The 25,741-nt window shown below is 45.2% G+C and overlaps 1 protein-coding gene across 5 annotated transcripts; it reads left to right on the top strand.

Moving 5' to 3' along the window:
- Nucleotides 1-1,717: 1,717 nt before the first annotated feature.
- On the top strand, nt 1,718-24,997 carry ARHGEF16 (Rho guanine nucleotide exchange factor 16). 5 transcript variants are annotated; one of them, XR_015745495.1, is made up of 17 exons: nt 3,336-3,480; nt 6,338-6,416; nt 8,063-8,634; nt 9,750-9,801; nt 10,296-10,459; nt 12,142-12,198; nt 13,883-14,043; nt 14,673-14,825; nt 15,410-15,539; nt 16,414-16,488; nt 17,354-17,446; nt 17,792-17,949; nt 19,297-19,470; nt 19,994-20,126; nt 20,324-20,397; nt 23,154-23,255; nt 23,836-24,997. XR_015745495.1 is itself a non-coding variant. In XM_087944592.1 (16 exons), exons 3-16 carry the CDS (start codon nt 8,080-8,082, stop codon nt 23,973-23,975), a joined length of 2,088 nt encoding a protein of 695 aa, XP_087800718.1. In that variant the 5' UTR covers nt 1,730-2,122; nt 6,338-6,416; nt 8,063-8,079; the 3' UTR covers nt 23,976-24,997. The 5 variants fall into 5 exon arrangements, 4 of the variants coding, with proteins under 4 accessions (XP_087800715.1, XP_087800718.1, XP_087800719.1 ...); XM_087944592.1 differs by lacking the exons at nt 3,336-3,480; nt 19,994-20,126 and adding an exon at nt 1,730-2,122; XM_087944593.1 differs by lacking the exon at nt 19,994-20,126 and having other exon boundaries at nt 3,316-3,480.
- Nucleotides 24,998-25,741: the final 744 nt, after the last annotated feature.

Below are 25,741 nucleotides of genomic sequence, written 5' to 3'. Positions count from 1 at the left end.
GGTTTAAGCCGGGCCCAAAATAATTGACCCGCAAACGGAAGCAATTAAACGAGTGACTTTGAAACCGTTCTGCTGAGCCCCCATCCCACCCCAACCTCCGGGGGGGAGGGAATTATAAATAAATGTCTGTGACTTCTGATCCCATGAATTCAACTAGTCGTTTCATTGGTTGTTAGCGTTGGCAAAGAAAAGAAAATAAACATGCCATTTTAATCTTTGTGTCGTCATCTCTATCAGCAGTCCTCACTTCACGGCCCATTTCCTTAGCGACTCATATGGTCTCCTCAGTCCCGAAGGCTACTTAGGACCCAGTTCTGGGGTATCAACAGCCGGACGGACACACACATATACACAAACACATCACTGCTGTTCTGACCCAGCTCCCCAAACACAACAAACCGTCTGTACTTAACCAACGATTCCTTTATTAAGAGCGCCGGCAGCGCCGGCAAAAAGTTTCTATCTCACCGCAGGCTAACAAGTCCACCCGACAGGGAGATGAGTAGTTGTCTGGCACGTTTATTCATCTCCGCCCCCTGCCTTTTATCCCCAGAGCTAAGGTGGGACTTTGCTAGCAGCGGTGGCTCTTCCGTCCTGAGGGCCGGCCCATAGATTTCCACTGCTCTCCTCTCCTCTGCCTTCTGTGTATCCATGCATCAGACACTGGGCCCAGCTGTTCCTCCTCTTCCTCATCAGCCACCTTCAGACCTGGAGGCTGTTGACCCATACCAGAAACTCTTTATATCAAATCAGAACCGTCTTGATTGGCAGGGGGTCCCCAAAACCTTCTCCCATGCCTTTTCCAAATCCGCCTGCACATTTTACCCTCCCGCCAGCCACTCACCTTGCATTCCCCAGCCAGAAGAACCAGTGCAACTCCAACCGCCATCTTCTCCCGTTGTTAGACCAGCGTTGACATTCCTCAAAGAGCTAGCGTCACACCAGGGTTGGCTTGGTTCAGTCACTACCCCCTGGAGATCTTGAGCGATCAGACATGGCTGGAGACACCCAAGGAAGAAACAACCTCAAAGTTTGTCTCTATATTTCAGAAGAAATATAGGAAAGGAAGGAAAACTGGCTGTTGAAACCCCCTAGAGATGCCTCCTCTCAACTCACCCTCAAGTTCCACCTAGGTGTAAAAGTGGACTGCCAATTTAGGAATACAGACAAGAAAGAGATACGGGCCTCCTCTTCTTGGACATGTGATTTTTGTATCGTTTTGGGTTTTTTAAATACATTTGAAATTTGAGCATGGGTGGCTTAGCATCTCCCTGGATCATTCCAGAGCCCCCCACCCCCTTTTTTTTAAAAAAGGTGATTATTTAACCAACTTTTCGTTGGGTTTTATTTTGTTTTTGTTTTTTAAAAGAGGCTTAGATAGATAGATAGAAGATAGATAGATAGATAGATAGATAGATAGATAGATAGATAGATAGATAGATAATGATATAGAGATATAGAGAGATAGAGAGATAGAGAGATAGAGAGATAGAGATAGATAGATAGATAGATAGATAGATAGATAGATAGATAGATAGATAGATAGATAGATAGATAGATAGATAGATAGATAGATGTAAAATCCTTTACTGATTTTTTCTTCTTCAGCAGTTGGTAGCTTTGCCCAGCAGAGGGCGACCCAGTTTTAAAAGTTGGAAGTGCCAGGAAATTAGGTTTCCCCCCCCCCCCTCCCCGCCCAAATAACCACAAAATATTTGATTTTTGACGTAGATGAAGATAGTTTTTCACACCACCCACTGTAGGAAAGCCTCTTCTGAAGATTACAGCTGCTTTTCTGGAGGTGAAGAAGGGGTTGGACTAGAAGACCTCCCAGGGTCTCTTCCGAGTCTAATGGAAGTGGGATGCCCTGCTGAGAAAAACTAACCCTGATTGAAACCCAGACTCGCCCCAAGCGGGGGAAACCTGGGATTTCTTCAGCTCCGCTGGCCCAGCACCCCATGGAAAGTCCCTGGTGGGAAAGAGCGGGAATTTCGGTGAGCCTGACAAAAGGCGCGGTTAATTGAGATCTGTTTAAGTTTCTAGTCCTCTGCGAGTTTCCCCGGAATGAAACCTCCGCCGCATCCAACGGGGCCTTTAAGGGAGGTATCTCACTCCCCAGCAGGTAAGCCCAGAATCACTGAAGCAATTTTGACGTTTGGTGTTAGTTCTCAGCTTAACGGCCGCAAGCGAGCCCAGCGTTTCTGTGGCAAAGCGAGACGTTTGGGGAAGTGAGTTTTTGACCCCCGTTGGGTGACTGTTTCTGGTCATGGTCGCTAAGCGAATGGCTGCAGCTGTTCAGTGAGTCATATGGTTGTTAAGCGACTCTCTCCACCTGGGCAGATCCACTCTCCAGCTGGAGAGATCCATTCTGCCCCTGGAGAGATCCATTCTTGACCTGGAGATCTATTTCTCCACCTGGAGAGATCCATTCTGCCCCTGGAGAGATCCATTCTTGACCTGGAGATCTATTTCTCCACCTGGAGAGATCCATTCTGCCCCTGGAGAGATCTACTCTCCAACTAGGCAGATCCACTCTCCACCTGGAGATCCATTCTGCACCTGGAGAGATCCATTCTCTACCTGGGCAGATCTATTCTGCCCCTGGAGAGATCCATTCTCCACCTGGAGATCTATTCTGCACCTGGAGAGATCTACTCTCCAACTAGGCAGATCCATTCTCCACCTGGAGATCCATTCTGCACCTGGATAGATCCATTCTCTACCTGGGCAGATCCATTCTCTACCTGGGCAGATCCATTCTGCCCCTGGAGAGATCCATTCTCCACCTGGAGATCTATTCTGCACCTGGAGAGATCTACTCTCAAACTAGGCAGATCCACTCTCCACCTGGAGATCCATTCTGCACCTGGATAGATCCATTCTCTACCTGGGCAGATCTATTCTGCCCCTGGAGAGATCCATTCTCCACCTGGAGATCTATTCTGCACCTGGAGAGATCTACTCTCCAACTAGGCAGATCCATTCTCCACCTGGAGATCCATTCTGCACCTGGGCAGATCCATTCTCTACCTGGGCAGATCCATTCTGCCCCTGGAGAGATCCATTCTCCACCTGGAGATCTATTCTGTACCTGGAGAGATCTACTCTCAAACTAGGCAGATCCACTCTCCACCTGGAGATCCACTCTCCACCTGAAGAGATCCATTCTCCACCTGAAGAGGTCCATTCTCCGCCTGGGCAGATCCATTCAACTACCGGTGGTGGGAGGGTGGAGAGGGAGGATCTATTCTTCCCTCCGGATCTCCGACTCCGCAGCGGCTCCTCGCCGCCCCGCCCAGCCGCGAAGGGGAAAAAAAGAAAGAAAGAGAAAAGAAGGGCGGGCGGGGCGCCGGGACAGGTGCGCTCCGGAGCCGCCTCCCCGCCGGGCGGGGTCCTCCGCGCAAACCTGCGCTGGGCTCGCCCTGCGCGCTTCCGGGCCTTGCGCGCTCCTTGCCCACCCGGGGCCCCAAAGGGAGGCAGGTGAGCAGCTTGGGCGCGTTTGGAGAGGGGCGCACGGTTGGGGAAGCGCCCTGGAGAACGGGGTGGGAGGGTCTCCAGGTGTTGATTTGGGGGGGGCAGTGGGGCATCCCCCCCTTCCTCTGCCCCTCCCCTCTCTCTTGCAGGAGGTCCCCAAGCGGGGCTTTAGGATGGAGAGTGTGGAGGGGGGGCAGAGGGTTGGACTAGACGACCTCTAAGGTCCCGTCCAACCCAATTCTGATGGATTTATTGATAACGCTATACTGTCGCTCCGACACTGGAGGTTTTCAAGAAGAGATTGGGCAGCCTTTGTCTGAAATGGTCTAAGAGGTCTCCTGCTTGAGCAGGGGGTTGGACTAGATGACCTCTGAGGTCTCTCCCAACCCTATTCTGATGGATTTGATACCTGTATATTGTTGCTCCAACACTGGAGGTTTTTTCATAAGAGCCGACGACCATTTGGTCTGAAAATGGTCTAGGGTTTCCTGTTTGAGCAGGGGGCTGGACTAGATGACCTCTAAGCTCCCTTCCAACCCTATTCTGATTGATTTATGGATAATGATGTACTGTCGCTCCAACCCTAGAGGTTTCCAAGAAGAGCTTGGACAGCCATTGGTCTGAAATGGTCTAAGGTCTCCTGCTAGATGACCTCCGAGGTCCCTTCCAACACGGTTATTCTGTTTATTCTCCAACTGCCCGAAAACGAGGCAGGAAAACGGAAGCGGAAAGCAAGGTTTGCAGGCCTAAGGCAGCCAATCTTCAGGCTGGGGGGGGTGGGGGGGCTGTTGTTTCCTAACCCATGTGACTTTCTGCCATGCCTCAACCTGCCCATCACGTCCCATGTCAAATCGGAGTCCCTCCAAAGCCTTGGAAGGAATGCAGGGTGGGGTCAACACAATGCAGGCTCCCTCTGCAGTGGTTGTGTGTGTCCCTACCACGCAATGGCTCAAGGCAAAATTGTCCCTTTGGTAGAAACGGTGGGATTATGGAATGATAAAGGGACAAATGTCAACTGCCTGCAAAAGAAAATCTATATTAAAATGTTTTTACGGATGGCGTTTTGCACCAGCAAGATTTGGCAAGGATGTTTTAAGGACATGCCTGCGACGTGTTGGAAATGTAATCAGATACCCGCCTTCGTACTACTATCCCATGTGGTGGACATGCCCAAAGGCGAAAAAAAAAAAAGTGTTGGACAAAAATACACACATGGTGGGGGGATAGTAAAGCAAGATCGAAAGCCAGAAATATTTTTGTGGGCTTATCTTACCAGAAAAGTGTAATAAAGGGAATACATGTTTAATTTTTATGTGCGTTGACGTGTAGCTAGAATTGTGTTTGCACAACAGTGGGAAAATGAAGATACCCTTACGGATGAAAATGTTATTTAAAAAAAAAATTACAATGTGCAGACATGGATTAAATTCAAAATTAAGGAGATGGGAAAAAAACCCAAATACTTTTTAACGTGGGATTTGTTTTATCAATGGCTAACTAGCAGAAGCAGGAGTTAGAAACATAAAAGCATAAGGAAATGATTAACTACGTTGAAGATTTACTAAAATAGATATGCAAACATTATGTTATTATTATTAATGTTATAAATATGTTATGAATATTATGAATACTATACATAACATATAAATGTTATGAATATTATTACTATTTTTCAAAAATAACTGTACTCGGACAAACACACTATTATAGTTATGTTTAATAATAATAATTTTTTTTAAAAAGAACGGGGATGGGAGACCACCAGGAGATAACTTCGATCCAGAAGTTGAAAATTACCCTGGAAAAACAGAACATCAAACTATGATTATATTGCTAGCAAGGAAACTAGCTGGATCTGCAGTTGGCAAGAATCCTTGTCTCTCCAATTAGCGTCCAACTACTGGCCGTACCTATAGAGCAGAAAAATGAATATTTTAAATTATTTTGCACGGAGATTGGACAACGAAGGGAGGCCTTAGAGAACTGTTGCCTCACAATCAGAGGGCTGTGAGTTCAATTCTAGGTAGAGGCACGATGAGAATATATTTGCCGAACAAAAACTCCCCACTGGTGATAGGAAGAGCATCTGGCCAGTAAAACACTCGCCTCCATTCAGTTGAGCTGACTCCACCCCGCAAGGGATTATGGGATCGTTAAAAGAAGAAGAAGAAGAAGATGATGATGATGGTTGGACAATGAAGGGTGGGGTGTCGCTCTCTTCCCAAGTGGTCCCTTCGTTGTTTAACTCGGCCTTTCTCCAACTTGGGCCCTTGAACGCAGATGGACTTCAATTCCCAGGATTCTGATCGGCTGGGGGATTCTGGGAGTTGAAGTCCACCCACCTTTCCAAGTTGGAGAACAGCTGGATTGCCACATCGGTGCAAAGTAACGTGCGACTTCTCCGCCGTGCCCCCCCCCCCGGGCTACCCCGGGCAGGGCTTCAAAAGGAGAAGTTCGAAGAGGTGCCCGGGGTGTGTGCAGAATTGCACAACTCCTGTGTGCGAGCAGGACTCGCCCATTCGATTGACTCTTGTGGACGAGAGCTGTTGCAGCTGGGCCTCGCCCCAAAGCCAGCCGCCCCATTCCAAACAAGGCTTTCCCCATGCCGATTTCATCTCTTGTAAACAATGTTGGGTTGTTGCACAGACACACACGCAGGCAGACGCAGCCCCGCAAATCAGGAGTCAGATGGTGGTTTGTGCCTCGCTTAGCCTGAGCTTGTTTTAGTTAGTTAGTTCCTCCGGTCTGCTTGGGAGGGGGGTGTTGTGTTTGAATGGCCCCCGATTTTCTCCCTGTTTAAATGGCTTTTTAATTTTTATTTTATTTTATTTTATTTGGGGGGGGGCTGCATCCTTGACCCCAGCTGTGGAATGACTGGGCACCCTTCAGACGTCGCTTATTTTCTCCTGCCACTTTCCAGACCGAGGTGCTGAGTTTGAATGGTAAATATGCATTACCACATTGTGTTTTTCTCCCTCTGTTTCTCTTTCTTTCTCTTTCTCTCTCTCTGTCTCTTTTATCTTTCAGTCTGTCTGTCCTTCTCTCTCTCTCTCTTTCTCTTTCTCTCTCTCTCTTCCTCCCTCCCTCTTTCTCTCTCTCTCTCCCCCCTACACACCAACACAGAGTGTGAAAAACCCTTCGCAGTCTTTTCCCAGCCCAAGGAAAAACTTTCTCCCCTTTAAAATCCTTCCGTTGTTGTTATTTTTAATTATTGAAATCTCTTCTCCCTGGAGGCAGTTTTCGGCTGCTTAAACGCCTTCAGTTTTGGATGTCGTTGTTTTGTTTTAAGTTCTTAGTCGCTTTAAAGCTTCACTGTTTCACTGACCAGCTTATTCATCGTTGTTTTTATAAGCTCCAAAATTGGCTTGTATAGACACACAAGTGGTCCTTGCCTTGCAACATTCATTCAGTGACCGTTCAAAGTTACACCGGTACTTTAAAACGTGACTTAGGATGATTTTTTAAATACTTATTCTGCAAAATGGGGGGGGGGGGCAAACGAAAGAGAAAACAGCTTCTGTATCTGAGCTGGGTTTGCTTACTTGTAAGTGACCTTTGGAAAAGTGGCAGGACCGGTCGAACTCGCTTCTGGGACCATGTGGGTGTGCGCAAGCGTATACACTTGTGCCAAGAAAATTCAGCTGTGTTCCCCTGTCCCGTCTCCAAGTCCAACTTTCCAGATCCGGTCTGGGAATCTTGCCCCAAATTGTCCTTTTTCTCCGATATAGATATCTATATCTATCTATATAGTTATCTGTCTCTCATCTATTATTTATGTCTGTCTATCATCTATCTGTATATGTCTCTATAATCTATCATCTATCTATATCTGTCTATTATCCATTATATATATTATCTATCCATCCATCTATATCCTTCTATTATCTATTATTTATCTATATCTATTATCTATCCATCCATCTATCTAATCCAGAGGTCTCAAACTTGGCATCTTTGTGTACTTCATATATGTCTCCCTATTAATTCTGGGTGTTGTGTCTCTCACAATTATTTATGTCTGTCTATCATCTATCTGTATATGTCTCTATAATCTGTCTATCTATATCTGTCTATCTATCTATTATTTATCTATCCATCTGTCTATATATCTGCTATCTATTCTTTGTCTATACAATCAATATCTATCATCTATTATTTATATCTGTCTATATCTATATCTATATATATCTATCAGTCTATATCAATCTGTTATCTATTATATCCATCTATATCCATATAATCTATATTATCTATATCTGTCTGTTATCTATTATATCCATCCATCCATGTAATCTATCTATCTATTATCTATAGCTATTATATTATTTATCTCCATCTTTGTAATCTATCTGTGTCTATTATCGGTTTACCTCTCTACCAGTCCCACTTCATCGTGGTTATTGGCTAAACCATGGTTTACCTCTACTGGTCCCACTTCATCGTGGTATTGGCTAAACCATGGTTTACCTCTACTGGTCCCACTTCATCGTGGTTATTGGCTAAACCATGGTTTACCTCTACTGGTCCCACTTCATCGTGGTTATTGGCTAAACCACAGTTGACCTCTCTTTTTCCCCCCTCCTCCTAGGGCTCTCCTGGCTCAAAATGGCCCAACAGCACTCAACCGGCCTTCTGGGGGACGGAGATCCTCTCCTGGGACCTCCATCCCCCAACAACAACAGCGTGTCTCCTCGGGAGAAATGCCCCCCCGCGACCCCCTTGGAGGATGGCGACCCCCTGGCCATGCCCTCGACCCCGCTCGCCACTCCACGCCGGATCATCCTGAGCACCGAGAGCCCGGCCGCCCTCAAGGTGGGCACCCAGCAACTCATCCCCAGGAGCTTAGCCGAAGACCCCAAGTCTAAGCTTCCCACCCGTCCCCAGAGCTTCTCCGAAGGGGCGGCAGGCGGCAGGGAGGGGCTCCGTGGAGACCCCAAGCGCTTGTCGGCGCCCAGCCTTTCCTTGGAGGACGAGCCTGACGACGAGCTGGACGCCGTCGAAGGGATCCTGAAACGCAACCTGCGCAGCATGTCTTACCGGGCGGCCATGAAGGGCGTGAGGAACGGCGGAGAACCTGAGGTGCCCCCGGCCGTGGGGGTTCTCAAGCCCATGTTGGGGGATGCCAAGGCCCCGGCTGGCCGGGCTCCTGCGAGGAACAAGGTAGGCTAAAAAGAGTGCCCCCCTCCCCCCCCAAAAAATGGGCACATCCATCCACATCGGTTGCCCTCAAAGCCATCCCTGAGGGCATCTCCCAGGCTTCCTGCCCAACGAAATAGCCCATTTAGGGACCGTTCCAAGTAGCTACTCAAAGGATGCTCCGTCTTGCTATTTGTCTGGGATGGTAATAGGGTCTCCTGCCTGAGCAGGGGGTTGGACTAGAAGACCTCTGAGGTCCCTTCCAGGTGCCTAGGATGCTATGATTCTGAGATAGATCGATAAGATACGTGACAGATGGGGAGGTAGGGAGAGATGGATGGATGGATGGATGGTTGGATAGATAGATGGATGGATAGATGGATGGATGGATGGATAGATGAATAGATGGATGGAGGGAGGGATGGATGGATAGATGAATAGATGGATGGATGGATGGATGGATAGATGAATAGATGGATGGATGGTTGGATAGATGAATAGATGGTTGGATAGATGAATAGATGGATGGATAGATGAATAGATGGATGGATGGAGGGATGGATAGATGAATAGATGGGATGGAGGGATGGATGGATGGATGGATGGGTAGATGAATAGATGGATGGATGGATGGATGGATGGATGGATGGATGGATGGATGGATGGATGGATGGATGAATAGATGAATGGATGGATGGATGGATGGATGGATGGATGGATGGATGGATGGATGGAACAACTTGCCTCCAGAAGTTTGGGTGCTCCATCCCTGGAGGTTTTTAAGGAGAGACTGGACAGCCGTTTGTCTGGAATGATACAGGGCTTCCTGCCTGAAAAGGGGGTTGGACTAGAAGGCCTCCGAGGTCCCTTCCGACTCTGTTATTCTAGAATCCCAGATCAATTCACCAGTGGAACACCTTGCCACCAGCAATCTTGGGTGCTCCACCCCTGGAGGCTTTTAAGAAGAAATTGGACCACCATTTTATCTGAGATGGCCTTAGGAGTAACGAAACATCTCGGTTTTAATAAGCCTCGGTCCAGCGGTCATGATTTAACCTGTTTAGACAGGCCTATGTGTGTGTGTGAATCCGTGGAAAAGCAAACCCCACTGATGGGGGGGACCCTTTTCTTCCCCACAGCGAACATTGGGGCGCAAGCGACTGCAGCATCACGGTGGTTCGTTCAAAGATGGTGAGTCCTGTGCCGATCTTGACCCTTCCTTTCTTCCTTCCATCCTTCCTTCCTCCCTCCCTCCTTCCCTCCCTCCCTTCCTTCCCTCCTTCCTTCTTTTTTCTCTCTACCTATTCTATTCCCAGCTATCCTTCCATTTCTCCCTTATGCCTTCCTCCCTCCCTCCCTTCCTTCCCTTAAAATTGATTTTATTCAGAGCCAGAGAGCGGTGAGGATGCGGACAGACGTAAAAGGGAGAAATTCCAGTGCAGGCAATCCTTGACTTAGCAACCATTCCTTTAGGATCTCCTGCTCAAGCGGGGGGGGTTGGACTAGATGACCTCTGACGTCCCTTCCAACTCTTATTCTGTGATTTAGACCGAGATTTTGCCCCTTGTGGTTGGTGGCTAGTGGTTGGTGCTCTGACCCTCCCGATATTCTTGTGCGTTGACCCACAAAACTGTTTGTGGCTGGATCTCCTTGATCCATCCCTCCCTCGTCTCTCCTTCCGCCAGATCCCCGCTTGTACCAAGAGATCCGAGAAAAGGGCCTCAACTCCATCAACCACGAATCGGACGACGACTTGCTTGACCTGGACGCCATTCCCGAAGAACAGCCGCCCTCCATCGTGGTGAAAAGCTACCGCCCTGCCCACGCCACCTGGAGCCAGCAGCCCGAGGTAGGGAACGCCGAGGGGAAGACACAGTCGGGCGAAGGGCTCCCTCCCGGTGTCTCCGTACTCTGTTGTGGGGCGGACGCTGCCTGGATCGAGGTCCATTGTGGTCATAAGTCAAGGACTGCCTGGAATTCCCTTTCTGGCCTCCCTGGCTTCTCTCCCTTCCATTCGACTCCAAGGCAGGTCTCTGGTGCCCTTCTCCACATTCCAAATTCTCTAAATTCTAAATACTCTAAATTCTAAATAAATTCTAAATACTGTAAATTCTAAATATTCTAAATTCACTAAATTCCAAATTGACTAAATTCTAAATTCACTAAATTCCAAATTGACTAAATTCTAAATTTTCTAAATTCCAAATTGACTAAATTCTAAATTCTCTAAATTCCAAATTGACTAAATTCTAAATTCTCTAAATTCTAAATTGACTAACTTCTCTAAATTCTAAATTGACTAAATTCTAAATTCTATAAATTCTAAATTGACTAACTTCTCTAAATTCTAAATTGACTAAATTCTAAATTCTCTAAATTCCAAATTCTCTAAATTCCATTCACTAAATTCTCTGAATTCTAAACGCGCTGAACTCTAAACTCTCTCAATTCTAAATTCTTCCAAATGCTAAACTCCAAATTCACTACATTCCAAAATTTTCTCCATTCAAAATTGACTAAATTCTCAACTCTCTTGAGTTCGAGAACTTTAGACAAACCCGATTCCAGCCGCCATTCTTTATATGTTTAAAATAAAATATAGGACTCTTGGCAAATGCCCTCCCGTCTTTGGAAAAGGCAGAGGTGCAAAAGGGCAGCTGAAATGCAGAGGGAACACACACACACACACAAACCAAATAAACACACACCGGATTTCTCTTAAGCCACCAACCTGCCTTTTCAAAGAAAGGAGAGAAAAAATGGGTGGCATCACACAGAGAACTTCGCCCGTTGACCCCGTTTCCTGAATCAGCCAGGAGGAAATGCCACTTTTGCATTTTGTTCCCAGTGTTGCAATAAGAAACTCAAAAGCTTTGGAAATTCCCGGATGTGTGCGTGGCTGTGTAATTAAACACGCACACACAGAAATACACACATACACACAAAGGTAAGGCACGTACGTGACTGCCTCTGATTTACACACACCTTATCCCAGGCCACTCCCTGTTTCATGGTTTGTCATTCCGTTTGTCCGGTTTCTCGTGGAATAAAACGTTCCTCTTCTTTTATTTTTATTTTTTATTTTGTAAAACAAGCCCAAACTTTCCTTCCGACCCCCCCTTCCCTAAATTTTTAGGGGGGAAAAGTAGAACATAGGGAATAGGATAGGTTAGAGGATAACCTGTCTGGAGGCTTCAGGAAACTTAAGTTTATGTGGCTGAGCCTGTCCCCTATCCAGGTGTGGACTTTCCAGATGTGAAGTCTTCACCTCCCCAGAGCTGAGAATTGAAATGTGCACACCTGGAGAGCACAAAGAGGAGTTGAAGGCCTCTAAAAGTTCTACTAGAAATTCTTGGAGGGTTCTTGGTGGGTCCTGATGGGAGAAGAACCTGGACTGAACTTCTACAGCATGGAGGGTCCTTCTTCAAGCCCATCTCCTCACCTCTTTTTCCTTTGGTGAACTTTTTCGTCAGACCCACAAACGAAGAATTAGGATATCAGGAGAACATTTCTTGAATTTGTCTTCTTCAGGTCCTGGAAGCCGGCATCTTGGACCGTATATCCCCGGAAGAACGTAAGAGGCAAGAGGTGAGCGAAGGTGTGATATGGACCACCCATCTCCTTGGGAAACAGGGAGGTCTTGAGAATGTTGGAGCATCTTTGGTGGCCTTTCATGATCTTCAACCCAACTCAACGTCCCAAAGAAGGGATGGAAAAGGCCTTGGAGATCTGAGGGTCACCAGGAGAATCCCACAAGGGCCAAATTTGGGGTGGGTGGGAGAGCTACAGAAAGATGAAGAGCCAGCCTGGGGAATTCTGAGAGTCTATCCACCCATCCAGAATTCCGGGAGTTGAAGTCCACCTATCTTAAAGTCACCACGGTTGAGAAACAATGTTGGGTTCTTCCAACACAGCTTCTCCTTAACTCCAATTTAACAATGATGATGGCTTCATTCTAAGACCACCACAATACTGATTCTAGCTTAGTGTCCGGGTTCCGACGATTGCCCTCATTAAATCCTGAGCCTCGAGCCAAGCTTCAAAAGAATCCAAAATCTTTATTAGGAGCAACATGGCGGGCACTAACTCCTATGAAGCCAACTCTGAGACCCGTAATTTAGTATCACCTATGACCCTGTTCCCCCCCCCACCTCCTTATGTCAGGGGTCCAACAAATCCACCCTCATTCAAATCAAAAGTCTCTAGCCGCGTCTCAGAGAAAAGAAAATCGATTTATTAGAAGTGGCCATGTTGGCGTTGAGCTGGGTGCAGCCAATGCTAAATTACATCATACATTTCCCCCTTGACCCTGGTTTTCCCTCCACCCCCTGGATGTGACTTCTCCAATGGGACACATCCATCTCCAAGAGTCATCCATCATGCTCTCCAATAACCTTCTAACGCTCCGATGACTTTGGGCTGCCAGGGTGATTATCTAGGCATTTAAGGAATGTCTTGTTTTTCCCCCACTCCCTTTTTCTGGCAGCTAAAAAGACCAAAGGAATTGTCAACTCATAAAACATGTTGTGTACACGTTTTATAGTTGACAACAGAAAGAAGGCGGGGGGAGTTTCAAAGAGCAGGCGGCAGTGTGGAATCGAAAGTTCCTTCCATTCATATTTTCTTCAAAGACTGATTAGATGACTGAAGCTTCTGCCGCAAAAAAAATCTAATTGGAGAGCATGATTGATGATTCTTAGCTATGGCCGTGTTTCGTTGGATGATACACCCAGAGGGGTGGGGGTGGGGAAAAGCAGGATCAAGGGTGACAGTGAATTACGTATCTCAGAGTTGGCTGCACCCAGATTAGTGCCAGACGTAGAATGTTAACTTAAATCCTCTTTAGTTTTGGGAGTGTGGCTCGAGGCTCATGATTTAATTGGAGTAACTGCCGGAACCCTGACAGGAATATCTTTTTAGTTGACACCTTGGGTGTGTCATAAATCAGATTCTCCAACCGAAACACGTTCACGGGCTGGGTGTCATCAATCTCATTCTCCAATGAAGGATTTTTGTGGGCAGAAGACCCGGTAGCCTAGGCTACAACCTCCATAAGATAAGCGTGGAATGTGCTTCTGGCCTTCATCTATGCTCCCGGCTCCTCCTTATGGCAACTCGGAAACAGGCCTAGGAATGATTTACGAGTTAACACTTAGAAATGCAAACTGGCTTCTTTCTCCCAACCAATCTCAACGAACCGCCAACAAACCATCATTCTGCCCACCTTCACCCTCATGGATCTTCTCTCCATCTCCCCCCCACACACACACAGGCCATCTTTGAGATCATCACCTCCGAGTACTCCTACCTCCATAGCCTGACCATCCTGGTGGAGCATTTCCTGAAGTCAGCCGAGTTGAAGGAGACCATGACCCAGATGGACCATCATCACCTCTTCTCCAACGTGGGGGACATCTTGGCGGTCAGCAAGAGGTCAGTTTTAGAGGACAGAGGGAAGAAGGCTGGGGTTTAGTCAGTGGGTGACGTTCCCCGAAAATAAGATCTGGTGCCTTTTTTGGTAGCAAAAAAAGAAATATAAGACAAGGCCTTATTTGCGGGGAAATATTTTTTAAGTCCTAATTTCTACCTCTGTTACCCAACCATGGATAAAACAAATCCCATGTTTCATCGTATTCTGTGTCTTCCTTTTCTTTTATCTTCAGCGTTAGTCTGTCCATTTTTGCACCGTTTAGTATTTTTTTTAATTATATCATCTTCTGTAGGGGTTTCCTCCTTCTTCCAGTGTCGTGCCCAGACAATTCTTGCTTCTCTCAAAACACGCAATATCAACTATAAATTCCCTTTATCGTGTTTTTCTGGTATTCTGCCTAAGAGAAATAGTTCCATTTTATAATCTGTATGCTGTCTTAGCATTTATTTTTTCTAACCACGTATGAAATTTTCATCCAATTATTATTACTATTTTGCTTTCGGGCACTTCCACCACATGTGATAATATGTGCCCGATATCCCTGCTAAGGATTTCATTGTAGGGTGGGTGATTGTGAGCTTCTCACGAGATTTTTTTTGGGGTGTGTGTGTGTGTTTGTGTGTCTATCTAGCTTTTTTGAGGATTTGGAAAAGAGGCACCAGGAGCACGTGGTGATTCCGGACATCAGCGACGTGGTGGAAGCGCACGCCTCCGGACACTTCCACCCCTACGTCATCTACTGCTCCAACGAGGTCTACCAGCAAAGGACCCTCCAGAAGCTTCTGTGAGTTGAGTGGAGACCCCTTTGGCTCTTGGACGAGCGAGGCTACAATTTTGCAGCCGTTTTCCAAATCCCGATTTTGCAACCCTGGGGGGGAAAAGAGCAGGATGGGTACAATTTAATTATTTAATCCTGCTAAAGTTTAGGGTAACTGGAGGCATTGTTGTTGTTGAAAAACTGGAAAAGGTATGCAAGGGGTGAGTCTCCGTTATGGACAGCCGTTTGTCTGGAATGGTCTAAGGCAGGGGTGTCCAACCTTGGCACTTTAAGACTTGTGGACTTCAACTCCCAGAGTTCCTCAGCCAGCTTTGCTGGCTGGGAACTCTGGGAGTTGAAGTCCACAAGTCTTAAAGTTGCCAGGTGACCCTGTCTAAGGTCTCCTGGTTGAGCAGGGGGTTGGACTAGAAGACCTCCAAGGTCCCTTCCGGCTCTATTCGGATTGATCCATTGATTTAAAAGAAAGGAGGGTGCTGTCGTAGGAGAAGGCTTGTCCAGAAAGGGTTTTGTTTTGTTTTTTCCCCCCTGAAATGGCTTTTTGGTTGTGGAGGGGGAAAAAATTAATCCTGTTTTTCCAATTCTGTTTTTAGAGCTTCCAACGTCGCCTTTAAGGAGTCCTTAAAGCGGATTGAACAGATGCCGGAATGCGGCAGCCTGCCCCTGATTTCCTTCCTCATCCTCCCCATGCAGAGGGTGACACGGCTGCCCCTCCTCTTGGATGTGAGTAAAACCGGGGCTCTTCGGCCCTCTCCTCTCCGAACCTCGGGAACGAGCTGTGCCGCTAGTCCTCAGTGAGGAACGGTTCCAGCCCGCGCAGCCGTGACGGGTCCCTGGCTCGCATTTTGCTTGCTTCATCCGATCATTTTCATTCCATAGAAAATGTTAAGATCCTGCTAGTGTTCTAAATATCTGATTTATAAGCATAGAATCTTAGGGTGGAAAGGGAACCTGGGGATCATCTAGTCCAACCCCTGGTCTGGAGCAAAAATTTATTTTAGTAGAGTAATACTAAGTGTACAGTTAACACATTATTTAATAATACATTTGAAGAGTATGGTTAGTAGATTAGCAAAGTAAACTGAGTAAGTATAGAAACTGGGAGGGGAGGGAAGGAGGGAGGGAGGAAGGAAGGAGGGAAAGTAGGAAGAAAGGAAAGCAGAAAGGCAGGAAGGGATAGGAAGGAGGGGAGGAAGGAGGGAAGGAAGGAAAGCAGGAAGGGAGGTATGGGAAGGAGGGAAGGAAGGAAGCAGGAAGGAAGGAAGAGATAGGAAGGAGGGGAGGAAGGAAGGCAAGTAGGAAGAAAGGAAAGCAGGAAGGAAGGAAGGGATGGGTAGGAGGGGAGGAAGGAAGGAAAGTAGGAAGGAAGGAAAGCAGGAAGGAAGGAAGGGGAAAAAATAGGAAAAACACCTTACAGTGGTGGTATATTTACCCAAACCCGGAAGTCCCTTAGATATCCAAACATTTTGGCTGGTTCTTGGCACCCTGCTACGCCAGATGTGCCCTGAACCCATCAGGAGCCACAAACGAGGCATTGCAAACATCTGTAAAATGGGGGGGTGACATTGGAAGAACCCTTTTTTTTCCCCCATTTCAGACCGTCTGTCAAAAAACCCCAGTGAACACAGCTGCGTACCGAGCCACCACGCAAGCTCTGAAGGCCATCAGCAAGGTAGGTTCTCCCAACAGGTGCGGAAAAGAGAGAAATGGCTTTTTTGGGGGGGATAAATTGGCTCTTTTGGGAAGAAGGGAAAGGAAAACAAGAATAGCTTTTGGTGACTTAATGGGAGTTTGGCTTACTTTTATTTTTTATACACACACACACACATATATGTGGATCTTTGGTTATTCGGGTTTTCTCCCGCGTAAGATTGGAAGTATCTAGGCAACGTTTCGATGAAGTCTCATTCATCATCTTCAGGCTTGTGTCTTCGCCTCTGTGCTTCTCAGAGTATATACATATATATAGTATATAATAATAAATTTATATAAAATATATGTCAGGATTCCGGCAGTTCCCCCCAATGAAATCATGACTCTCGAGCCAAACTTCCAAAGCCTCGAAAGGATTTATTGGGAGTTAAGCTGCCGGCACTGCCTGGGTGTAGCCGACTCTGAGGCACATCATTAATCGTCACCCTTGACCCTGGTTCCACCCCACCCTCTGGGTGTATCCTAATTCATATTCTCCAATGGGACCCGTCCATAGCCCAGAGTCATCCATCACGTTCTCCAGTTAGAATTTTGCCCGGCAGAAACTTCAGTCGCCTAGTTACTACCTTTGAAAAGCTATCAATGGAATGCGCTTTCAGTTTCCAAGCTGCCGCACTGCTCTTTCAAACCCCTCCCCTCCCTTTTTGTTGGCCACTCTAAAAAGACCATAGAAATATTTTATGAGTTGACTGTATATATATATATATATATATATATATATATATATATATATATATATATATATATATCATCCATCCATCCATCCATCCATCCATCCATCCATCCATCCATCCATCCATCCCTTCTTTCGTTTGTCTTGGCAGGTGGTGAAGAAGTGCAACGAAGGAGCTCACACCATGGAAAGGACGGAACAGATGTGCAGTCTGCAGAACCAGCTGGATTTTGGCAAAGTCAAGGTGAGATCTTTCCACCCAAGGGCTTCTGGGAAGGAAACTCTCGTGGCTCAAGCTTGGCTCGCTTCGCAAACCTCGCTCGCAGCCCCCCCCCCCCCAAAAAAAAGGCAACGGGGGTGGGAATAGGTTCAATTAATCAATGGAAGGATTTGCCTTCAGAAGGATTTGCGGTGCCTCCATTACTGGAAGAGACTGGGCAGCCATTTGTCTGGAATGGTTGAAGGTCTCTTGCTTGAGCAGGGGGTTGGACTAGATGACCTCCAAGGTCCCTTTCAGGGGATTCTGTGGTTTTATGGTCTCGGCGGACAGTTTGACCCCGTAGCCGAACCGACCTTCTGCCTCTTTCAGAACTTCCCACTGATCTCAACCTCCCGCTGGCTGTTGAAAAGGGGCGGAGTCTGTCTCCCTCCAACCGAAGACGGCGGGATCTTTCGGAAGGGATCCGGGCGGGGAATCTGTTACCTCTTTGTCTTCAACGACGTCCTGATCATCACCAAGAAAAAAAGGTGAACGCAAAAAAAAAAAGAATCCTTGGCTCTTCCTGACCGTCCATTGATCATTCATTCATAATCATCATGATAATCATCATAATAATAGTAATAATAGATTGTGCAATGAATAATAATAATATAATCATAGTAATGATAATAGTAATAGTAATAATGGTCCCTGTGTGAAGAAGAATAATAAAATAATAACAATAATAAATGAGAAGAGGAGGAAGGAAGAAGAAGAAGAAGAAGAAGAAGAAGAAGAAGAAGAAGAAGAAGAAGAAGAGCAAAGTTATTTCCAGTTAGTCCTCAACTTACAATAGTTTGTTTAGTGACCGTTCAAAGCGATGGCAGTGAAAAAAAAATATTTACGACCCTTTTTTCACCCCTATGACCGTTATATATTTGTGTGTATGTTCTCGAAGGGGAGGAAAAAAAGCATGAGTGCTTTTTAAAAAAAGTTCTAAAAATACAGAAAAAAAACCTAAAGTATAATACGTCATTATTATAACCTACTAGCTCGATAACCATGTGCTTTGCTATGAAACTCACGCTTACGGCCGTTGGATTACAACCCCACGATCAAAATTCAGAAAAAGATAGATTTTTTTTCCTCAATTTGGCCAAGTTTTGGGGGGTGCTTCTTCATCATGGCTCGTATATGACGCTGCATCCATTTAATTATGAGAAAAGAAAATTGGGGTTTTTAATCTGCTTCAAGGAAACGTGAACGACAAAGTTTTTGGAATGAAAGGTGGGAGGTTTTTTTCTCAAGCTTTGGTTTGATTTCCTTGTTTCTAAACCAGGATTATTTTAAGCCCTTCTCGGCCTGGCTGATCAGAGATTTTATTAGAGCTTTGAGGGAACGTAAAAACCAACCAGAAACAAACCAGGATTTGGGAATCAGGCCCTTAAGTCACTCATGGTTCCAACAAGCCAGCTTTCCTGAAACAAAGCCAGGTTTCAGATAATAGTTTGTTGCGAAGGTGGGAATGTGGGAAGCCTTTAGCCTCCTCCTGCCCTCAGCCTTGGGCATCCTTGAATCTTTGTGGCCGCAATAAACCATGTTTTTTTTTTCCTGGCTTCGTCTGTGGACTGGAGAGTTGAAAGATGAAATAGTGTAAATAATTGTCTGTCATTTGCACACTTGTCTGTTCTTCGTTGCTCAGCTTTCTCCACTTGCCCCTGTGTGGACTTCATTTCCCAGAATGCCCTTCTCCCCTTGGAGAAAAATGTTGGTTTTTGCATAAAAATGCGTAAAATGATATAAATTTTGCATCAAAATGCGATAAAAATTGCATCCGTCACTCAACTCCTTCCCCTTTTTTGATCTTTTTTATTTTATTTCCTCTTCTGGGTCAGCGAGGAGAGCTATGCTGTCCTCACCTACTCCATGTTGGAACATCTCACGGTCGAGAAGATCGAAACCCCAGACAGTCCGACCAGCCTCGGTCGCAGCGGCCACCTCTTCCAACTCACTTTGCGGAAGGACAATGAAGGCAAGCCGGAGGAAGTCGTCCTGGCTGCAGAATCGCGGTGAGTATTCCAAGCGAGAAAAAAGTTGGCAACTGACCGGTGCTGAAACAGTTTGTGATGACCCAGGATGGAATACAAAAGCAACAAAGTCACAAAAACAGTTTAATTCCTTCAACTTGGCTTCAACGGTCCAATTATTATCATTGACTGGAGACAAAAAACTCTCCCACAAACAGTTGTGAAAAGGAAGAAATGCCGTTCAAACTCAAAATACATATAAATTATAAATAGAAAAAACAACAACACAAACCACACTGAAGCAATTAATAAGACAAGGCAGGATAAGGGCTTGAAGACGTCCACAGATATTGAAATACACACACTGGGAAGGAGCCAGAACTCAGATAAGAACTGAAAGACTAGAATTATTTCACTCTTTGCTTCCAGCACTGGGTTATGCGCAATTTGTCCTTTTAAACAGTCCTCCCAGCTGCAGCCCATGAAGGGGATCAGGGCCCTTTCCTCCCCTGTAGACCACACCATTCACGTTTCTCCCTTATCCACTCCTCCCTGTGTGCCCTAGAATGAAGAGGGGATGGGCCTGGGTCTTCCTCTGAATGCCCAACCAGCCTGTGCCCTTCCCCAGATAGGAGACCACGAAGAGATCCCAGAGCAGATTTTGAAATTTGAACCCAATTTGGGACACCGTCTTGAGGGTAGATATTATTCTTTTTTTTCTTTTTTTTAAAAGATATTATTCTGAACTGGAGGAAAAGAGAGGGAAATCTTCCAGATTTCTCTTTCCCCCACCCCAAAATCTGGATCCAAATTGCAGAACACCATAAAATCCAGGGTTTAGGGGTTTCATTTTATTCCGACCCGCTCACAAACCCCTCCCCTTTGCTCCGTGCAGAAGCGACAGGGCCCGATGGATCAGCGCATTGATGCACCGAGAAGAGAAAGAAACCAGCACAGCAGAGAAAGGAGGTGAGTCCAAAAGAAATGCTCAATTTTAGTCTCAATTTTAGCCCAGCAGGGAAAAAGAAAATGATCCATTTTGCGAAATAAAATGCAATGTTTTTTTTTTCCTCTCCTCCTAATCCACCTGTTCCAAGCAATTATGCACTTTTCACCTACCGTGTTTCCCCCAAAATAAGACCCTGTCTTATATACTATTTTTTTGCCACCAAAAAAAGGGCACCAGGTCTTAACAGATAATCAGAGTTGGGAGGGATCTTGTAGGTCATCTAGTCCAACCCCCTGCCCAAGCAGGAGGGAGGCCCTTATTTTGGGGGCATGTCATCCACCGAGTAACCTCACTTGCATGCATCACCCCCTGGCCTCCTTTTCACTGTGAGAGGCCTTTAGGAATCTCTTCTACTGTGGCCAGCAACCCTGCAGTGGGCGGGATCTTAATTAGGGCCTATTTTGGGGTGCACAGCTTATATTGGGCTGACGTGTAAAAATCAAGCTAGGACTTACTTTCAGGGTAGGTCGTGTTTTCAGGGAAGCATCTGGCCTCCCCCGTCACAATGCATGAAAAGCACAGCTTTGGGGGAACCGACCGAAGCCAAATAATCGATTGTGGCTTACGGACTCCCGAGAGCCGAAAAGTCCTTTGTGGAGCTGAATCAACGCAATTTCCCCGTCTCTTCCCGTTGAGGCTAAGATCCTTTTAAGGGCAGGAGATTTTACTCTTAACTGGGGCTCTGGTCCAGATGTTCTTTTGCAGCTGTTTTGCCCCCCCCCCTCTCTCTCTCTCTTCGTAGCTTCCACCACCAAGTCTGACTTGTTTCGTCCAAATGAGAAGCGAGCAAAGAATTTGGAAAGCAGCTCCGAAGAATTCCGTGTTTTGCAAAATAAAAAAGTAAAATAAAAATAAAAATCAGCACATGGGCGAGAGGCTTTTCCGGCCCTGGGAGTGTGAGAAGGATTGTGTTGTTCTGGGACGTTCAGAAAATGTTCCTGACCTTTTGTTCTCAGGATTTAAACAGAAGAATGTGTGTGTGTGTGTGTGTGGGAGAGAGAGAGAGAAAGAGAGAGAGACAGAGAGGCTGTCTTGTCTTGTCCATTGCAGAAAATTAGGCTCCGTGCTCCTCCTCCTGGTCAGATAGATAGATAGATAGATAGATAGATAGATAGATAGATAGATAGATAGATAGATAGATAGATAGATAGATAGATAGATAGATAGATAGATAGATAGAGAGAGAGAGAGATAGAGATAGATAGATAGATGGATAGATGGATAGATGGATAGATGGATAGATGGATAGATAGATTGATAGAGATAGATAGATAGAGATATGGAGATAGATAGATAGATAGATAGATAGATAGATGATAGATAGATAGATTGATAGATAGATAGATAGATAGATAGATAGATAGATAGATAGATAGATAGATAGATAGAGATGGATAGATGGATAGATGGATAGATGGATAGATAGATTGATAGAGATAGATAGATAGAGATATGGAGATAGATAGATAGATAGATAGATAGATAGATAGATAGATAGATAGATAGATAGATAGATAGATAGATAGATAGATAGATAGATAGATGGATAGATGGATTGATAGAGATAGATAGATAGATAGATAGATAGATAGATAGATAGATAGATAGATGGATAGATGGATAGATAGATAGATAGATAGATAGATAGATAGATAGATAGATAGAGATAAAGAGAAAGAAGATAGATAGATAGATAGATAGATAGATAGATAGATAGATAGATAGATAGATAGAAGATAGATAGATAGATAGATAGATAGATAGATAGATAGATAGATAGATAGATAGATAGATAGATAGATAGATAGATAGATAGATAGATAGATAGATGATAGATAGATAGATAGATGGAGGGATGGATGGATGGATGGAGATAGATGTAGTTGTAGATGTAGATGCTGATGCTTTTCAGAATCAGAATACAGCTGGAAAGGACCTCAGAGGTATTTTAGTCCAGCCCCCTGCTCAAACATATCAATCAATCAGAATAGAGCTGGAAGCGACCTTGGAGGTCTTCTAGTCCAACCCCCTGCTCAAGCAGGAGACCCTAGACCATTTCAGACCAATGGCTGTCCAGTCTCTTCTTAAAAGCCTCCAGTGATGGAGCACCTACAAGGTCTAGTGGCAAGCTGTTCCAGTGGTTAATTGTTCTCACTGTTAGGATGTTTCTCCTTAGCACCGACAACTTCTGAGTGACATATCTCAGGGGCTGCCCCAAAGAAGAGGCGTGGGTCAACTTATTCTCCAAAGCCCCAGAAGGCAGGACAAGAAACAATGGATGGAAACCAACCAAGTGGAGAAGCAACCTAGAATTAAGGAGAAATTTCCTAATAGTGACAACAATTAACCAGTGGAACAGCTTGCCACTAGAAGTTATGGGTGCTCCCTCACTGGAGGCTTTTAAGACCTAGAAGACCTCCGAAATCCCTTCCAGCTCTAATCTGATTGATTGATGGATGGATTGAAAAGGTCTCCTTCTTGAGCAGGGGGTTGGGCTAGAAGACCTCCAAGGTCCCTTCCATCTCTGTTATTCTATCTTCTATATTCCACGTCTTGATTTAATGCTACGAGTGTATCTTCCAGTATTGAGTCTTTTTTAAAAAAACAAGCTGTGCCTCTCAGAGTTTTTGGCATACATTTTTTTTAAAAAAATATATTATTATATTGCCTGGCATTGGCTCATGCTCTTGAGTGTGTTTTCTCTCTTTTTGGCCAGCACTCCAACAGGTAGAGATCACCAGAGCCTATCTGGCTAAGCAGGCGGATGAGATTTCGCTCCAGCAATCCGACGTTGTCCTTATCCTGAATCAGGAAGAGGGTGAGTGGCTAGAGAAAGATCCCAGTGATGCAGGCAGAATTCATTCATTCCCCTTTTTTTGCAAAAGCCAGAATAATATTTTTTTTATCCGTTATGCAATGCAGGCTGACCTCCTGTTCTAAAACTCACCTTTAAAAGATGAAGGAGTTCAAGTCCACACTTCTCAAGGTTGAGAAAAACTAGATTAGGGGATCGTAGCTTGATAGGTTACATCCTTCGCCCCCTCCAAACCATGATTTAAATGGTTTGTTACATCCTTTAGCAAAAATTCATTTTTTTTTACCTGTTTATGGAGACACTCAGTCCTCCAGGTCATGGTCAAGGTGCTTTTTTAAAGAGGCAACTGGACTTTCTGGTTTGTCTTTGAAGATGGTTTGTTTCTCATCCAAGAACCCAAAGGAGCTTCTTGGATGGGAAGCGAAATATCTTCAAAGAACAACCAAAGAACTGAAGAAGCTTCTGGGATGAGAAGTGAAACCTCTTCAGAGAAAAACAAGAAAGTCCAGTTGCCTCTTTAAAAACAAAAACAAAAAAAAACACTTTTGGATGACCTCTTAATCCCTTCTCCATCTTCTCCCAGGCTGGTATCTGGGGGAGCGTCTGCGGGACGGAGAGAAGGGCTGGTTCCCGCAAGCCTGCGCCCAGGAGATCACCAACCGCAACGCTGTCGAACGCAACGTGCAGCGCCTGGAACGGCTGCGCATTGAGACTGATGTGTGACCACAGACGTGCGTCCCGTCTCAACCCGCTTGGATGCCAGAGCACCGGAAGGTATTTCAAGGGCCAGGGAGTTGCAATAATCCAGATATCGGACCGTATCCGGGCCTCCTGGACCGAACCAAGACTCTGGTCTTTATTTTTTATTTTAAATAAATTGGATTGTAGGAGAACCACTGCCTAAAATCCAGCTGGATTGAAAAACTGCAAAGAAGTCAGCGACTGGACGCCGTTGGATTGAATCCTACCCTTTTTATAGATTTTTCTTGTTTTTTAAAAGAAACCCGTGGAACGGAGTAATTTTTACAATGAATTTTTAAGGCTCCTCATGTTTTAATCTGCTCTCTTTTCCCCATAATTCCTCAGGGGTCCCTTTAGTTAATACTAGCCAATAACCCCGCATTGCCCCGGTATTTATTTATCCTAATCCTGTATTTAGACAAGGGAAAACCCTGATTTCAGTGACAATTAATTGGAAGAAATGTAATTTGTAATGTTGGATTTTCCCCCTTACCAGAGAGAGGGCCTCCCCCACCTTTTGGAGTAATGTGAAGCTATTACCATGGCAACTCCACAGCGCTGTACAGTAGAATCCATTTTAAGGCGGTACAGTAGAAGCCATTTGAAGGCCCAACAGGCTGTATGTTTACAGACACACACACCCTGAGGGGGTGTTAGGGGTACACAGTACTTGTTTCCAGAGAGTAAGCAATCTGTGTGCCAAGTTTGGTTGAAATTGCTCGAGGCATTATGCTGGAATACACACACACACAAAAACACACATCCTTTTATATATAGAGAGATTCCCAGATCAGCCTCTGTTTTAAGGGCCCCAAATGTTTAATCTTGTACATAATTCTCCTTTTTTCCCCCTTCCCTCCTCCGTAAACCATTTAATGACTCCAAACTTATACAACTTTCTGTGACTGATTTCTCTTCCCCTTTTTGCTCCGATCCTATGAACTGCCGGCTGAGTTGTGGTATTATTTTTCCTGAATATTCCTGGAATAAAACAAGGGGGGGGATTTGTGGTGTGTTTTTTTTCCACGGGGCACCGCTCTTAATCCCAAATTACCAGCTCAAGCAAACAAATTTTGGTGAAGATCACAGAACCAAAGGGAGTGTTTTAGGTCTCTCTTTCAAAGTGAATGCACAAATTAATATTTTTGGGGGTGTTTGGGACTTAGGCAGTTTTAAGGGCCTCCTGGAATTCTCAGACCTTAGGGATTCATGAGAGGAAATTGGAGTTGGACTAGAAGACCTCCAAGGTCCCTTCCAACTCTGTTAATAATATGTATTCTGTATAACATATAAAGAAAATCAGAACGAAGAGAATTTAGGACCTTATTGAAAGAGCTTAAAAACATTACAGATAATCCTGGATTTCGGACTATTCAAAGTTACAACAACACTGAAAATTCCTGAATTAAACGTAGCAAAAAGTGATTGTTGGAAGCAGACAAGATTGCTCAATTCGGATTCATTCTGGCAGATTAAAAAAAAATTAGCAAGGTAGTTTGGTTCTAACCTGAGTTTTTTTCTTTTTATTAGCAACACTTTCTTTTTATCAGTAAACTTTCCAATTTTTGAAACAGCTCCTCCACCTGCAATGACGCACAATGGCCACGAGATGGCGGGCTATTATTGTTAATGCAAGTTCCCATAGACTTTGAAAACCGCGGTTTTCATGTAATTTGAGGTCGATTTTCACCCCGTTTTCCCCCTTAGAGTGATGGGGGACGCAGAGTAAGATCCCTCGTCGGATTTCG

Source organism: Notechis scutatus, chromosome 16 (assembly GCF_049901735.1).
Source record: "Notechis scutatus isolate UNSWTSFEM ecotype Mainland chromosome 16, rNotScu1.2, whole genome shotgun sequence".
Lineage (NCBI taxonomy): Eukaryota > Metazoa > Chordata > Lepidosauria > Squamata > Elapidae > Notechis > Notechis scutatus.
Note: the sequence above shows the minus strand (reverse complement) of the source record. Positions and strands in the feature narration are given on the sequence as shown.

Excerpts from the sequence above, each read along its gene's own strand:
- ARHGEF16 (XM_087944589.1), top strand. The coding sequence starts at position 2,065 with ATGAAACCTCCGCCGCATCCAACGGGGCCTTTAAGGGAGGTATCTCAC. Across the intron at positions 10,460-12,141 it reads CCTGGAGCCAGCAGCCCGAG|GTCCTGGAAGCCGGCATCTT; the intron begins GTAGGGAACGCC and ends TGTCTTCTTCAG. Across the intron at positions 14,044-14,672 it reads ATCTTGGCGGTCAGCAAGAG|CTTTTTTGAGGATTTGGAAA; the intron begins GTCAGTTTTAGA and ends GTGTCTATCTAG.